The sequence below is a fragment of the Punica granatum genome, chromosome 1 (genome assembly GCF_007655135.1).
Source record: "Punica granatum isolate Tunisia-2019 chromosome 1, ASM765513v2, whole genome shotgun sequence".
NCBI lineage: Eukaryota > Viridiplantae > Streptophyta > Magnoliopsida > Myrtales > Lythraceae > Punica > Punica granatum.
In genome coordinates this window covers 22726160-22742796 of record NC_045127.1, presented here as the reverse complement: position 1 = coordinate 22742796, position 16637 = coordinate 22726160, and the positions used below count along the sequence as shown (strand labels likewise).

The following is a 16637-nucleotide window of genomic DNA, read 5'->3' as shown; positions in this document are numbered from 1 at the left end:
ATAAAATTGAGAAAACATCAAAATGTTAGGATAAAACTGAGAAACAACAAAAATGTTGGAATATATAGTGTAATAATTTACTTATATCAGAACCCACGCACTCTCCACGTAAGCTCCATCAAGCAATTGGCGACTCATGTTAGCATTTCCATAAAAAATGGACGGAACTTTTACGGTGGAATAAATTTGAAACCAAACCATTAATGTTATAATATCTCAGGAAAAAAATCGACGATGGAAAAAATTAATATAACATGAAAGGTTGGGATACATGACGTTATTTTCCCTTCTTTTTATTACTGAGAGACCTTTTAGTTTTCAAAAATTCTTTGATTATATATTATTACACAGTGTTATCAGAATCGGATCGGAAAGGACGATTCGACCAATCGGACCGAAAACCGAACCTATATCCAGTCCGGTTAGCTTAAAAACCGAAAATGCATAAATAACCCGTAAACCCAAAAACCTGGATAGTTTAACAAACCCATTGAACCCATGTGAACTGGCCGGTTCCATGGGTTCATAATTTTTTCAAAGAAAAATCCAAAAATCAAAACTTCAATAAACCCATCAAGCTGCTAAAAGCTTGAAACCCTAGACTTCACTTCAGTGACTCCAGTAAACCCATCGAACACAGCAATTGCTTGCTCGTCGCCCGAAGCCAACTCCGAACCAATGGTTTCCATGTCCGTCTCCGATCTCAATCCGAGCTCAGAGAGAGTCGAGGAGAGAGAGAGAGAGGGGTGGAGAGATGCCCAACCTGTGGAAAGTTAGAGAGGACAAGATCGATACTTTAGGAGTATTGTGAGCCAAGAACACAAGCCTTGATCGAGGGATCCTTGAAATGGGCTGTGGGGCGGGAGTTCTTGCTAGAGCGAGCTTCGAGGTGAAGCTGCAGAAGGCGGTGAGTGCAAGCTGAGCTCTCTTGTGGGAAGCCATGGCTGTTAAGGTCCTCTGCAGGGGAAATCCCAGGACAATGGTGAAGATGTTAGTAAACCGAGCACATGCGCAGCGGAAAAGTTAATTATGGTAAAAATTAAATTTTTATCGCGTGCTCGTTTAATCAAAAACTTCAAGATCATATCTTGACATAAAATCGCCTTCTAAACGAATAAACAACATCACATATCGAATCTACAAGAAAAATTTAGACATTTATACTAACCTTGTTGATTCGAGTCGATCAAACTAATCGTCCAAGTGTCCGATCTCTAGCTCGTCCACACGAGCACGTCTCCACCGAGATTGACCTCCTCTCGACCCGTACACTCCGATCTAGGTCACCGGTCTCAAACGGAATCATCACGGAATGAAAGGATCTCTTCAAGGACGTTAAGGACAACACCGAAACACCGATCCGGAGCCGAGGAAAACTCCGAATTGCCTCGGGAAGAGTGCGGCTGAGCTACTGTAGTTTTCAGTCGAATTCTCTCTCTTTCTCTCACAAATATCGGGTCTTATCGATCGATTGCGTTCTAGGGTTATCTGTAAGATCATATTTATATATATCTTTACCCTAGGGACTAAAATGCAATTATTAATTAATCCACATTAATTAATAAATCACAAATGAGTCCTCACACTTAAGTCATCCAATGACTTGCCCTTATAGTTTGAAAGAAAGATCAAAACAAGTCCTTGACACGAGTTTCCATCAATAGACAATCTATTTATAGAAACTCTCCAAATAAGGAAACTATTGTATTTCCTTAATTAGATTTATCCTTGATATTCAACTCGGCTTCAAGATGTGCTAGCAACCTTGCAACCACATTGCAAGCCTCGTTTGATAATTAATTCCTAAATAACTTCCTTAATTATAATTAATTCTTTTCTCGGTTTAGACACGCTCAATGTGTGTGACTAACTAGGTTCATCATCAAATGGCAATGGGATTATAGTATCAACTCATTTGACATTACCAGAAACACTTTCTGTAACCAAAAGCATAATTTCCAAAATGTCATTGGTTCCCAAAGTGCACAAGTGACACCTAGCAGCATATCGTGACAATTCAAATGATGACGAATGTATAATTGAAACATTCTGATGAACCTCTGATCGTATATGCCATGCATTGAATCCCTTCACTACAAGATCTCGATCTAGCCAAAGCTACAGTAAATGCCAAACTCTATAGCCGATCATATGGACTCTCTTATTTCATTCTTAGATCTGTAGTACTTGAGCAGAAACTCTTTTCTATTCGAGTCTATCTACCCCGGCCGAGGATTTCTCGATCCAGAACAAAACTCATATCCATATGACATTTTCCCTGTTTATTCAGGTTAGCGAATCTCATCTTGATCAGACACCTAACTCCAAGTATAACTAACTAGGACCACTATCTGCCGAATATTCATGTTAAGCACAAATACATTAGCAGTAGCAAATCATAATCACCTATACTTGAGATAGCATTCCATCTCAGGTCTAAGGACTATATGCATTAATACGATCCAGATAACATTCATTGACATTAGTAAATTACCGTATGAATATTATCTGCACGTCACATTCGACTACTTATCATTCTTAGCAAGGTTCGAGGGGGAGCATCAAAGTAAAGAAAGAGAGATAGGTGATCCATTCCCCATGAGGCAGGAAGAAAATCAGAGCTTGAGAGCTTAACCATGTCCATGGAAGTGTCATATAGATTGAAGATCTTAATCATTCAAGCAGAAGCAGTTCAAGCCTTCAGAAACAATGTGGGGAAGTTCACAAAGAGATGGTTAAGTTGGTAAACTGAGTAGTCCAAATCGATGGAATGCTCGTACTTATGAGAAGAAGATGATGCAAAGAAACTCTAGGGAAACTGGAGGCCAACAGAAAAGGCCAAGGGAAGGTGGAGCTCGGCAAATGGGCCCCTTCTCCCCGCAGTTTAATGGAGGCAGTAGCAGTATTCAGTATTCTCCACTCAATGCTCCCAAAGTCGAAATACTGATGAATGAAATTAAACGCATGCACTTAGCTGAACTCCCAACCATCCCCGTAATTTTTTATAAGAATTGGCAGTCAGACAAATATTGTCATTATCACCTGGGCAACCAATTTGAAGGCGTTAATTGAAAAGTTCATAGGGACACATCTTAGGGGTTTCATGGCAATCGAGGCTTCGAGGGGACCTGCAAGCCAGATGCAAAGGAATGAGCTCGACAATCGCGCCAAAACATTAATAGGAGGCCAAATGCACCTCTTCCATTAGCGAGCACTATAAATGTGATCTTTGCCGATCTTCGACCCTAGTGGATGGAGAGAGAAGTGCAAAGAGATATCTATTCAGCCAAAGAAATAAAAAAATTCTAGGGTATAGCATTATTTGAAGTAAAAAGTTGAATGAAAATATAATGAAATGGCATGGATTGTAAATGAGATTAATATCTTCTAAAAGTTAGTCTAGGGTCCATAAGTTCGATTACTCATAATTTAGTATGCAAAGATATTTTTCACCTATTTTCGATCCTTCTCCTTGCATTTATTTCCTCTATTCTATTCTTTGCTCATTCTCCATCAGTTCCTTTTTCCTAGAGAAAACTATCAAAATGTTCATCGAAAGATTTTAAAACTAACAAATTACTACTTGAAAGTTATTTTGAAACAAAATGATCATTGAAAGACTAGAATCCATAACATTTTAGTACCACCGTCAAGATTCCGTAAGTACCGTTACGAGAAAATGACGTGGACGTTGATGTGGTATCTAGTAGGCAAATGGCCCCGATTAACGGTGCACGTCATCATATACGACGTCATTTTTGTCATCCTAGTATTTAAAAAAAAAATTGACCCAAAGTCGTCGTCACCTTCTCGCCCGCCCCCATCTGCAGTCAATTAGGGCAAACAAAAACAGAGAGCTCAATGGGAGAGTTTAGGCAAGCAGAAATCAGTCAAATTACGACAAGTGGCGGACTCAGACCAGATGAACCCGACGTCGCCTCCCATCAGAAGAGTCGTCGACGCCATTTGACCACCGCACGGGCCAGAGTTCGACCACCACACGAGCACCGCAACAATTGCTGATCAAACCAGACGGACTCGTCTAGCTTGGGTTCGACCAAACAAACTCATCGAGCTTGAGTTTGACCACCGCACGAGCGTTGCACTCAGACCGGACTCGTCGAGCTTGAGTTTGACCACCGCATGGCCGCCTCTCTCATCACCCATATCTCTGCGGGTTTCTTTGCTTGTGCGACCGTTGATTGAAACAGAGGAGGGAGAAGATTGAGGAAGGGAGAGTAGAGAGACGACTGAGCAGTTGACCCCGGTCTCGAAAGTTGAAGGAAGCTGCGTTGTTATACATGAGCAAAGAGAAAAGAAGAAATTTGATTGGTTCTTTTCCACAAGCGTAGGGACACCGGGTCTAGTTTGTCTGCTTCAAGATTAGTCGATTTTCTCTTGATTTGCTGATGAATGGTAGGTTTGACAGGTTGTTGTTGCTCGAAGTTGTGGTCCCCTATTTCTGCGGGTCTGGTTGTCTGTTGCTTTTACTATCTGTCGAAGTTATGGTCCCTAACTGTAGATTGAAGCATTTAGGAGTATAAAGAAAGAAAATGTGTGGCAAGTTCATGTATAATTCTTTAGATGTGTAGTAGAGGGCCCCTTTACCTAGAAGAAGAGCTCACTGAAAGTAGTTTTGGTGTCTCTTGTGCTTTTGGTTTTTATGAACTATTATGGCTTTTGTTTCCGGCTTTTATAACAAGCTGTTGTCGATTTAACAAAGTTCAATGATTAAGTCTTTCCATCGAAATGTTACTGCAATCAAAATTATCAAAATTAGGGCAAGTTATCAACTTTGAGCAGATTGGCAGTAAAAGCAAGACATAACAACGCAATATGGGACAACGTCACCCACACAGCGACATCCTCACAAAGGATCATCACCTTGTTGAGATTTGCCTGTCAACGACAGAGAGAATAATGCACATCGCCACAACAGTTATGCTCTATCTAGATTTAGAAGGTTTCATATTCAAATAGTAGTGTAAATTGTTAAGAGCACAACGAGTGAAAATCAACCGGTTTCATATTCATGTTCGACTTCAAGCAACACCAACCAGTTAAATCTACCATTCATCACCAAATCAAGTGAAAATCGACTAATCTCGAGAGGGCTAATTCGGCTGAAGAGACTACAGATGAACTCGTTTGGATTGCAATGGAGGTCGCAGATGGACTTCAGCTAGTATTGTAGGAAAGACCAAATCGGTGGTCGAAACCAAGCTCGACAAGTTCGTCTAGTCTGAGTGCGGCGCCCGTGCGGTGGTCGAACTCAAGCTCGACGAGTCCGTCTGGTCGAACCCAAGCTCGACGAGTCCGTCTGGTCTGATCAGCAATTGCTGCGGCGCCCGTGCGATGGTCGAACTCTGGCCCGTGCGGTGGTCGAACGGCACCTATGACTCTTCTGATATAAGGCGACGTCAGGTTCATCTGGTCTGAGTCCGCTACTTGCCCTAATTTGACTGATTTTCGCTTGCCCAAACTCCCTGTTCAGCTCTCTGTTTTTTCCCTAATTGACTACAGATTGGGGAGGAAAAGTGTTGGAGAAAAAGTGGTGATGTGAGAGGACACAATGTCCCACATCGGTTGAAAAGAAAATATGGGAAAAGTTTATAAAAGACAAAGGCCCAGTAACCCATTGGCATAAGCTTTTGGGTTGCATATGGGCTCGAGTCCGAATTAGACCCATTTTAGATTTAAAAATTTATCCAACTGGTATCAGAGCTCATGGTTATAATCCTGGATGTGTAAGGCGGCTTCGTGCCGTGAGGTGCGCATAACGCGCATGTATGCGCGGGTCCGTGTGACCCGTAGGCTCGAGTGTAAGCGTAACGTGCGCCTCGAGCAGGCACTCGTTGTGTCCGATGTCAGGACATCGAAGTGAGGGCGGGTGTGATTAAGTCGTGTGGTCTCATTGATTGATTAAGGTCACGTGGCTCGTGTAAGACGACACGATACCACGTGAGGGCGAGATGTTGGAGAAAAAGTGGTGATGTGAGAGGACACAATGTCCCACATCGATTGAAAAGAAAATATGGGAAAAGTTTATAAAAGACAAAGGCTCAGTAACCCATTGACTTAAGCTTTTGGGTTGCATATGCGCTCGAATCCGAATTAGGCCCATTTTAGTTTAAAAAATTTATCCAACTAAAAGGATGCTTGTTGGTGACGACGACTTTGGGTCATTTTCTTTTTTTAAATACTGGAATGACAAAAATGACGTCGTATATGATGACGTGCACTGTTAATCGGACCGTTTGCCTACTAGATACCACATCAACGTCCACGTCATTTTCTCGTAACGACACTTACGGAATCTTGACGATGATACCAAAATGTTATAGATTATGATCTTTCAATAATCATTTTGTTTCAAAATAACTTTCAAATAGTAATTTGTTAATTTTAAAATCTTTCGATGACCATAGTTTTCTCTTTTTCCTACAATCAGACATGATTGGGTAGTGTCTTCCAATATCAATCTAGTTGACAGAAAACACGAAAAACAGCCACCTGCCACAAATTAGCCGAATATTTAGGTTGGAATACAATTGCAACCAGACAAACTCATCAACAAATAGTGCCTTGTCAAGAATGTATGCACGGCTATGAAATATATAGTATAGTAAAAAATTGCAGCAACAATATAACACAGACCACAGACGCGTCGACATCATACATATGTATACACAACTACCAGAAATGATTATCCTTATCGAATACCCATTCAACTCTTAAACATGCAACAGATAAAAAGAAATGTACTGAAAGGGCGAAATAAATTTCCATTCCATTCCATTCAATTCTCTCATACCAAACATGAACTTAAGATTCACACAGCTGCCTTGCCTTAATCACTCATTCTACAGTGTCCAGCCAAACTGCAGAAATAAAATCAAGATGAGAAAGTCCGAACCAACGTGACAAGCAATTCTAACACAAAAGAAGTAGTCTTGCCCCAGCAATCCAACATGAATTATTATTACCAAAGAAGAAACAGAAAATCCAGATAGAAAGAAAGAAAAAAGCAAGCTAAAAAAACAAACCTACATATCACTTATCGCGGATTCTACCTCGTGAGGGTTGATAGTGTCTAACAAATTTTTTTTCATATTCTCCTTTACAACGAATGTACATCAATTCCAATGCCAGAAAAGCATATGCGCATATGAGAACCAAGAAGAAACCGGAAGAATATATATATATATATATATATATAGAGAGAGAGAGAGAGAGAGAGAGAGAGAGAGCACGCAAGGAATCATGAAAATAGGAAAAGAAACTGAGTTAGTTGGCAACAAAAATAAAGACCAAAATGCAGAGAGTGAACTTGCTCGGGCTCGTGCTGCTACATGCTACCAGCTCTTCCGGGAGTGCTGGGTTTTGATGACTTCACTTTGGCCATGTTCACAAGGTCACCAAACAACTTGTCCTCAGGCTTCGATTGCTGCTTCATGGGAGGCAGATACGAGGAAGCAGAAGTAGAAGAAGATACGTGGTAAGAACTAGGGTTCCCCAACCCACTGTCATCTCTCACCGAGAGTCCATACATCCGCTGGTCGAGGTACTGAGCACCCGCCTGACCATACGCATATGCTGCCACTTGTCCCCCGTAGATTTGCTGAGGGTACATATAAGGCATTTGCGCTCCTTGCATCTGCGGTGGGACCATAGCCATGTAGGGGACGCCCTGCATCTGTTGAGGTTGTAAGGCATACATTTGGTGCTGCTGCTGCGCGAACTGGCCAGGCCCCGTAACCTGAGGCATGTACATGGGCATGGCCTGCTCATTACTCATTGGTGGAGGCATTTGTTGAGGGTACTGAGAGCCCATTCCTTGGCTACTCTCTGCAGGCTGAGCTTCCCACGGTGGTGGTGGAAGTGCACTGGCACTTGGCGATCCTGCACAAACTAAACTATGAAACTAGATTCCAATGTAGCATATGCCAGAAAACCGGACCAAAATTTTCTAGAAAATATGTTAAGTAGACAACCCAATTTCTAATAGGTGAAATTAATCAATTCGTTCAAGATGAAAAATGGGTCTACTCGATTTGTCTGAGATGAAAAATGGGTGCATGTGCAATGTCACCAAAGTCAGAAGCACTTCACTGTAAATTATTCCCAGGTGAAAATGGGGCCCCAAAGTAGATAGTAACGCACCATAAGCTGGTGATGTTGGTTGCTGCTGCTGCTGCTGCTGCTGTGGAATCTGGCCATTCCAAGTGGGAGCTGGGTTTTGATTGTACAGTGACTGATTGAACTGCGACGGTGCCAAGTTAGACGGAACAGCCCCATTAACATAAAACCCAGGCTGCGGAGCCTGAAGATTCGGCTGCTGCTGGAATTGAGGAGTCGAAGGATTGCTCTGTCCACCAAGATTGGCCCCCTGGGTGTTGATGGGATTAGGCGGGTTGGGAGCATCTGAAAACATGTCGACGAGAACTAGCGCATTCTGATCAGAGGGCAACGCACTTGACTGTTGACCACCTCCAACGGGAATGAGAGCAAGTGAATTCTCAGCCTTAGGAGAGCTGAAGTCCTCCCCGCTGAGGAGGTCCATTTTGGGGTCCATTTTCGGTGGAGGAGCCACTCCGTTAGCAGGAGGCGGTGCAGGCAGCAGCAACTGGTTCAAAGAACTCGTTCCAGCACTGGATATGGATCTGCAGCAGAATAGCATTACTTACATAAGGTCTCACGTACGAGAACTTATGCGATAGCATCGAAAAGGCATGCTAATTCTTAAAATTTCATCTCAGCACTGAAAACTTTTCAACTTTCTATATTCTATTTTAAAAAAAAAAGATATTCTTGATGATGTCACCTAGAAATAATCAATATCGGAGGTCAAGGCAGCACCATAGATGCTGTGCCAAGTACCAAAAAGTGATGCTATGGCTTTTTCTTCTCTGGAACGGTAAATTGAACATAATTATTGTGCCAGATTGACTTCAGAGGAATCCCAGGCAACCTCATTATTAGACTTCTAAAAGACTAACAAGTTGGTCGTCATAATGTGATCTCGAACAGATAGCGATGCTAAGAATTAAAAGCGACAAAATTATGAATGATTTTGATACCAAGTTTAAATGTCTATTGTTAGGGCAGGCAGGTGGGTAAAGCATCCTTCTTAACAAGTTATTCTCGTCCACACACTATCAGTATACAGACAGATTCGAGCACAGCACAAAATCCGAGCAATAGCTGTATAAGCATTACTTCAGATTAATATGTATAAGCTAAGATAATGAACTATTACCTTCCATCCTGCTCTTTGTTGCTATCTCCAGTGTCAACTAGAGGACCATTGACATCTATAAGTGCACCAGAGGACTCAGGCTTAGGTTTCTCCATCTCAACTGAATTTCCTGAAGCAATAGCTTCATGCTTGGCAAGCACACGTTGCAAGTCATCATTCAGTGCTAAACCTTGTCGTAGAAGTGATTCATCCCTAAAAGCATACAAAGAGTGCAACTTGTGAGTAAGATCACCTCACAAACTTCATACTATTGACACCCCAAGTTATTTAACTGAGAATGTTCTGATAAGGATTGGAACCAGAAGTGCATTTTCATGACTAAGGGTTCATAAGCTGCATCACAATAGAGTTACCATCTTGGAGCCATAACAATACATTCTTATACATGCATGTGCATGCAAAAACACGGGCACATGCTGACCACCAACCCACCAAATCATAATAAGTGGTCACTCTTCCCTTGCCCCCATTTATTTTGTACCCCGCAAAGGACACAACCAACAAAGCAAAAGCTCATAAAAGAGCATACAGTCTGATCACATAGCGCTACAATCTGAGGGCCATTTGTTAAATTCCAATTACCAGTGTGCAGTGGGAAAGTCAAATTTGAACACCACAGATAAAACAGATTATTGTTATTGTTATTGTTATTGTCATTAGCTAAGGTTTTTCTCAAATGGAAACAGGGATCATCGCAGCTTGGTGTTAATGTGATTAATCTCAATGCCTTGCTGCATCTTTCTATATCTTCCGTATCCACTTTAATATTCTAAGCAGATCACACTCAAGCCATACAAATTCAATGACTAGCACAAGCCACAGTAAAGTAACTCCTCCGCATTTACTGTAACATATCAACAAAAGAAACACTCATGTGGTTATTTCCATCAAAATATGCCTCTATCAAGATATTGGAGACAGGACCAAAAGTCCTTTCCAACAAAGTCCAAAATCAGAACAATGAAGCCTAATATAGGGCGTCTTCAAGGAGGACCGAGAACAAACATGAGCACACTCAGTAGTTAACAGAGAGCCAGCAAAAATTCTGACAGTGAATGACATGAAAAGAGGAACATGTGCTCTTACGATGTTGAATTAACAAGGTGCACCACTCTCTGTTTGTACGTTCGACATTGCTCCACCAAGTCAACAATAACCTCCTGCTTAAGCCCCTGCAAATTGAAATATAAATTAGCTGACATCCAAAACAAGACTGACACTCACAAGTGAGATTTCAGTTTGTAATAACACCGGATATATATTTATGACTGCCCTGTGGTGCTACCAACAACTAAGATTAATACACTATTTTTGGATAAGTAACCATTATACACTTTACATGAGCCTATTCTGAAATTCTCTTCACAAATTGAAAGGTTTACCTCTTTATTCCCTGGATCTATTGCATTAAGCATTTCCGCAAGCACATCCATTATACCCCGAGCATTCTGAATTTCTGTCAAGCTAATAGGAGAAATTTACAATACTATCAGAAGTATGGAATAAATTCTCTCTCTCTTTTCTGTGGACTACAAGAAAAGAAACTAACATGAAGTCAATGATGACCAAAGTGTAAATAGCAGCAAAAGAGGTTTGAAATCATTAAGATGCACATCATAAATCAACTGAACATCTTAGGATTGGAAATCTTGCAAAGCACCACCATCTGCCACATGACAATGAACATGTTAGGAACAAGAAATCCTGCTTCTCACTAGTTGATACATGCATCAAACACCTTGTTCATTGGTTTATCAATTTCTCTGTTGGTTATGTTGTACAGCTAGCACAGCCTTCTAACCCAGCAGCAGTAATAAATAGCAGTAAATTGTCTACTTAACAAAATCATTCTAGAAACATATGCATCAATATGTGGAATCCAACCCAAAAGAAGCATTACATGAAGCTGTTAAGGAACATCTGAAATCATGCAGAATGGAAGCATTGAGCCACAGATATGTATAATTAAAGCAGAATGAATTGAGAGACGAATGACCAACTAATCTTACAAACTAAGGGAATATTTACACAAATGAAAAATGTCATACATCTCAGTCAATGTCAGAGACAAATTTGGCCAGAGACAATCTGGACTCTTCTAGGAGAAGATAACAAACAGCCACTAGACATCAATTCAACATATTAAGGGGAAACATGCACCTTAAGGTTGGAAATTCAGATTCTGCTGAAGACTCTGGTCCATCCTGCCGAAACTCAGTGCCACGGACATTTGGTGGATAAGATGATAGAGGTTGTGTTTGTGGAGGTGTAAATACAGGAGCAGAACCCTCTGCCCTCTGAGGAAACACAGCTCCAGCGCGCTGAAACAAAGTATTTCATCCCAAGTGACTCAAAGATGTCTTCCACAATATATATATATATATACACACGTATATGTAACAGCTAGCAAATAAATGCATGAATAGTTCTTTCCATCATTTATTAATGTTTCCTCTGGATGTTTTTCCAACAGAAAAAATTCTCTCAATAGTTGAAATACCATAAGGTAATTACATACCAACAACTCCTGGTATGCAGCAAAATACTGCGGATATCTTGCCCTTGGTCCTCCGAAAGCTTCTTGCCATGTATCTATAAGAATCAGTATCTTCTCCTTAACATGGAAATCAGGCTGCAATGTACAACGACAGACACAACAATTAAGGTTTCCTATGGAAGATATCTTCGTGATCAAATTATTTTAAAATGCAGGCTAACCTTTTTCCTTGCTATTTTCACCATCTCATGAAGAACGTCTCTCTCTGCCACGTGCATATGAACAATGTCTCCACAGTTCTTTATTATTGTCTCCAATAACTAACATGGTCCCAAGTGAACAAAAAAGTAATATCTCTATTAGCAAAATACTACATTACCCAAAACAATCATAAAGATGGAGCATTGATAGTTGAAAGGACAACAGAAATCAAATGAATTTAAATAAATCAAAAGATGTCATGCAGAACTTACTGTCAAAGCGAGAAGCTGAACCTTAGGATTCTTACTTCCAAGACGCTTCTTTATGCCTTTAACAACATCCTTTGCTTGTCTGATACAGAGAAACTTCCAGTATTAAATGTAATGAAGAATACGAGAGTAAGAATAATAGTTTAAACAATTTAAAACAAAATATGGAGAACATACAAAGCAGAGCTACAGTCTTTAAAAAACTAAATAAGTCATTTTTATTTCTATTTGAAATCAAAGGAATTTCTCTCTTGCCGAAGCCTGATCCTCATAAGTTTATCTGAATTACAGTTGAGAATAAATCACACCAAATTAAAAACCAAATCAACTAGCAGAAAAACATTTGCATGTTTGGGATACCAAAAAATGTAACCCTGTCAGCCCCATTCACAGGGAAAATCCCTAGTTGCTCACTAGTGCAAACCTGATACTAATTGTAATAAGAGGCTATTAGGTGATATCGGAAGAGAGCAACTACATTGAAAAATACAGAAATCTTCTCAAGAAAACATTGATAATATCAAAACTGACATGATTGCTCACATAAAAGCGCACAGAATGTTATACTGGCAATTTCTGCGAGGCCAGATGGCAACGCTGGCTGAACATCCTAGGCTTGAAGAGTTTTTGATCAAGTAGCAAGAAGCCAATAAAAAATAGCAGTAACAGGTCTAGGGTTGCTCTACAGCTAGTCAGCAACTATTAGATAATTAGTCGGCTTTTCTGTTGGTCAATTCTTCCTCTTCGTCTGTATGAAGTGCACCTCCTTGGTGCTGAGATTTTCAAATCTTCAGCTTTTAAGACACCATAGGATACAGTAAGGGGGCGTTTGGCATGGGGTAATCTATCCATAATACGGGTAATGTGACTTCTTAAACTATAACTTCATCCACGCTATTATATCCATCTATCCAATTCCATCTCAAAAATGGTCTGTCATGCTCGGCCAAAGTGCTCATCCATCCATTCCATTTCAAAAACTAGAATTTCATGCTCATATCCTTCAAGTTTCCCTCCCGCCCTCAAAATTACTTCACCACAGTAACATAAGCACGTGTGCAACCCCCAATAACACAATGACTAGTACGAATTAAGCTCGATTGAGCATCTCCATCCGTTAAAAGGATGGCTGCCTCGAAACGCGCTCATCGCTTCCACAAAACTCTGCGGTTTGGAAATGATCACAGGAAAATTCCTCAAACAAACAGCAAGAATTGTAAATTGGAGCAAGCACACACTTCTCACTAATTCAATCAACACCACCACCTACTCTTCTCGGATGAAGAACTCAATCACAAATCACAAAGGTAGAAAATCAAGACAAGTCAAAAATCAATCTTTCGATTACGATGGGAGGTCAGGAACGTACCCGGGGTCACGATTGAGCATGTCGCAGATCTCAATGTTCATCGCCCAATCAGGTCCAATGAGCATGTCGCTCGTGGCTCTCTCCACCATAGAGTTCACCATCTTTCCCCGACCGCCCGCCCGCAACAGAGCACCAGCACGGTCAAATCGGTCGATCACTCCGGCCACCGACCAGATTCTCCGGCCAAATCAGTCGGATTCCGGCGACTCTAACGCCCTAACACAGCAGATCAAATTGCACAAAAAAAAATCTGCCAACAAAAAAAAAAAGAAAAAAAATCCAAAATCCCTCCGTCAATAGAAATCCCCCCTCCCTCTCTCGAGAGAAATTCCCCCTTCTGTCGCTCTCTCCTCCCCCTCTGCGAGATCGCGAGGTTTTCTTCACTTTCCGTTCGGGACTTGATTTTTCCTCTTTTTTTTCTTTTTTACTTTTATTTTCCTTTTTTTCCCCTCTGAATTTTGATTTTTCTTTTTTTACAAGTTGGATTCCAGGTGGAGCCAACGGCAGGGCGACGCGTGTACCGGGTGAGCCTCGTATCTTTGTTTACTTGGGGACCATCGGTTCAGCCGACCTTTTTCATCGGACGGTTGCCGCTCTCCGCCCGTGCTTCTCTGTGTGTGGGGGCGCAAAAGCTGAGCTAAGCCAGCCAGCCAGCTCAAAAATACTGTGGCGTTTGATTTACCGGACGGGGAGGTGATCGAAGTATAGTTGCAAGTTGCAACCAACCACGCAAGTCCATATTCTGTAAATTAAAAAAATTATTAAAATTGTAGAAAACGTATTTTCTTTATATGATTTTCGTAATACACTAGGTTTCAAGACCAGTACATTACACGGATTCTATAAAAAAAATGTACGATAGAAGATTCCATTTATTTATAATATAAGAATTAAATTTAATAATATTTGTTAAGGTGGATTTTATAGTTATAAGTGTATATAAAATATAAAAAAAATTTACGCTATTTGAATTTCAATATAGTATGAAAATACTTCACATATTTAAGATTTTACACTATTTTCACATTTATATAATATTAATAGATTATATTTACTTTGTCTATATGTAAGGATATTTTTATTCTTAAAGATATACCATAAGAATTTTTTTAAATCCTATGATGATGATTATAAAAATTATATTATAATAAAAAAAATACTTGACTTTAAAACTTTTTCAGATATATTTATTAATTATAATAATTGTAATAAATGTGTAGAATTATATTAAGTGAAAATTTGCATTATATTTGTATAATATAAAAAATTCATATAAACTAACAAATATAGACTTTTTAGTTTATATAAACAAATATACGATCACTTGTCTATCGATAATTATTTAAAACAGTTACCAAAATAGATTTTCATATGTATATATATTTCTAAACATGCATATTAATTATACTATGCTGTGGAACCCGTACATTACACGGATTTTATAAAGAAAACTTATTATGAAATGTAAGATTTTAAAACAATTATTAATATTGATTTATACCTTTTTATGCTATATAAACTTTAACACAGTAAATTTCATTCCCACGCTAGATAATATTAATTTAAGAACTTATAAGTAAATAATTCATGTAAAATATTTCATAAAAATGATCTCAATTATCAACTTAATTTATAAGAAAATAATTATGAAATCCCAAAATACAAAATTCCTAGTTTTAGTTAATGATATGAAGATTAATAATCATACATAAGAGTTTTAACATTAGAGGAAAATAGAAATTTCGTCTCTGACTTACGCAAGTTGCATCAATCGGGTCATTGAGAAAAAAGTTACATCAATTTGATTCTTGATCACATCAATTTGGTCAATGTTTAAATCAATTTCGTCCCTAATCACATCAATTTAGTTTTTGAACACATCGATTTCGTCCTTGGTCAAGTTAATTTCATCCTTAGTCACATTAATTTGATTCTTGATCACATCAATTTAGTCATTTCGTCTAGTCATATCAATTCAGTCATTTCTCGGTCACATCATTTTGATCCTTATCAACATCAATTCCTCATATAAAAAAAGGGGAATCCGGTTTTCTCCCTTCTTTTTACTACTCTTGTTTCTTAGCCAACTTTGGAGCATTCGTCCTCATTACTTGGACCTTCGATTCTCATGTTCTTAATGGCTATAGAAAGCTTATACATAGCACTACTACTTAACATCAAGTTTTGAGCCAAAAATCAATAAAATAAATTAGAAAAATGCTATTGAAATTTGATTTTTACTCACAATATAGAAACTTCGGAGAGCGGTTTCTCAAACCAAGTATTAAGAAATTGTTCTCCGAAGATTCTGCCTTGTGAGTGAAAGCAGAATTTCAATTGCATTTTTCTAACTTATTTCTTTGCTTTTTGTCTCGAAACTTGATCCTTCGTAGTAGTGTTATGTATAAGCTTTCTATAGCCACTAAGAACACGAGCATCGGAGGTCCAAGTAATGAGAATGAATGCTCGGAGACAAGAGTAGTAAAAAGGATAGAGAATACTAGAGGGACCTTTCTTATGTAAGGAGTTGATGTTAACGAATGACCAAAATGATGTGACCAAAGAAGAATTGAATTGATGTGACCAAACGGATGGACTAAATTGATGTGATCAATGATAAAATTGATTTGACTAAGGACCAAATTGATATAATCAGAGACCATACTGATGTAATTTTTTTCAGGGACCTGATTAATGCAACTTGGTCAGGGACAAAATTGTCATTTTCCTCTTAAACATTAAGTGTTCGCAATCATCTTTTTATCACTCTTTTGTCGTATATTAAGTTTTGTAAATTTGAATAATTTAAGATAAATGACTAATCACTTCGATGAGAGATTTAGTTAACTTAACTTTTCATGAAGCTAATAATGATTATTAAAATTCATTAAGTAATGTTTAATAATTCTTAATTTCTTTAAAATTATGTATATTTATTTAATAATAAAAGGGAAAATTACAAAAAAAAACCCAAGTTTTGTAAAATGTCTCAGTTTTGTCCTAAATTTTGTTTTGTAACAAAAAAAATCATAAGTTTTCTAA

The 16637-nt window shown here is 39.0% G+C and overlaps 1 protein-coding gene across 1 annotated transcript; it reads right to left on the bottom strand.

Annotated features, from left to right (window-relative positions):
* Positions 1-6774: 6774 nt before the first annotated feature.
* LOC116214005 (TOM1-like protein 9) lies at positions 6775-13981 on the bottom strand. The gene is made up of 10 exons (XM_031549216.1): positions 13596-13981; positions 12230-12308; positions 11978-12076; positions 11778-11891; positions 11420-11580; positions 10642-10723; positions 10346-10431; positions 9260-9451; positions 8164-8663; positions 6775-7902 (listed from the first exon to the last, which is right to left on the bottom strand). Exons 1-10 carry the CDS (start codon positions 13694-13696, stop codon positions 7349-7351), a joined length of 1968 nt encoding a protein of 655 aa, XP_031405076.1. The 5' UTR covers positions 13697-13981; the 3' UTR covers positions 6775-7348.
* Positions 13982-16637: the final 2656 nt, after the last annotated feature.

Excerpts from the sequence above, each read along its gene's own strand:
- LOC116214005 (XM_031549216.1), bottom strand. The coding sequence starts at position 13,696 with ATGGTGAACTCTATGGTGGAGAGAGCCACGAGCGACATGCTCATTGGA. Across the intron at positions 11,892-11,977 it reads TGAAAATAGCAAGGAAAAAG|CCTGATTTCCATGTTAAGGA; the intron begins GTTAGCCTGCAT and ends TGTACATTGCAG. Across the intron at positions 10,432-10,641 it reads TAGATCCAGGGAATAAAGAG|GGGCTTAAGCAGGAGGTTAT; the intron begins GTAAACCTTTCA and ends TTCAATTTGCAG.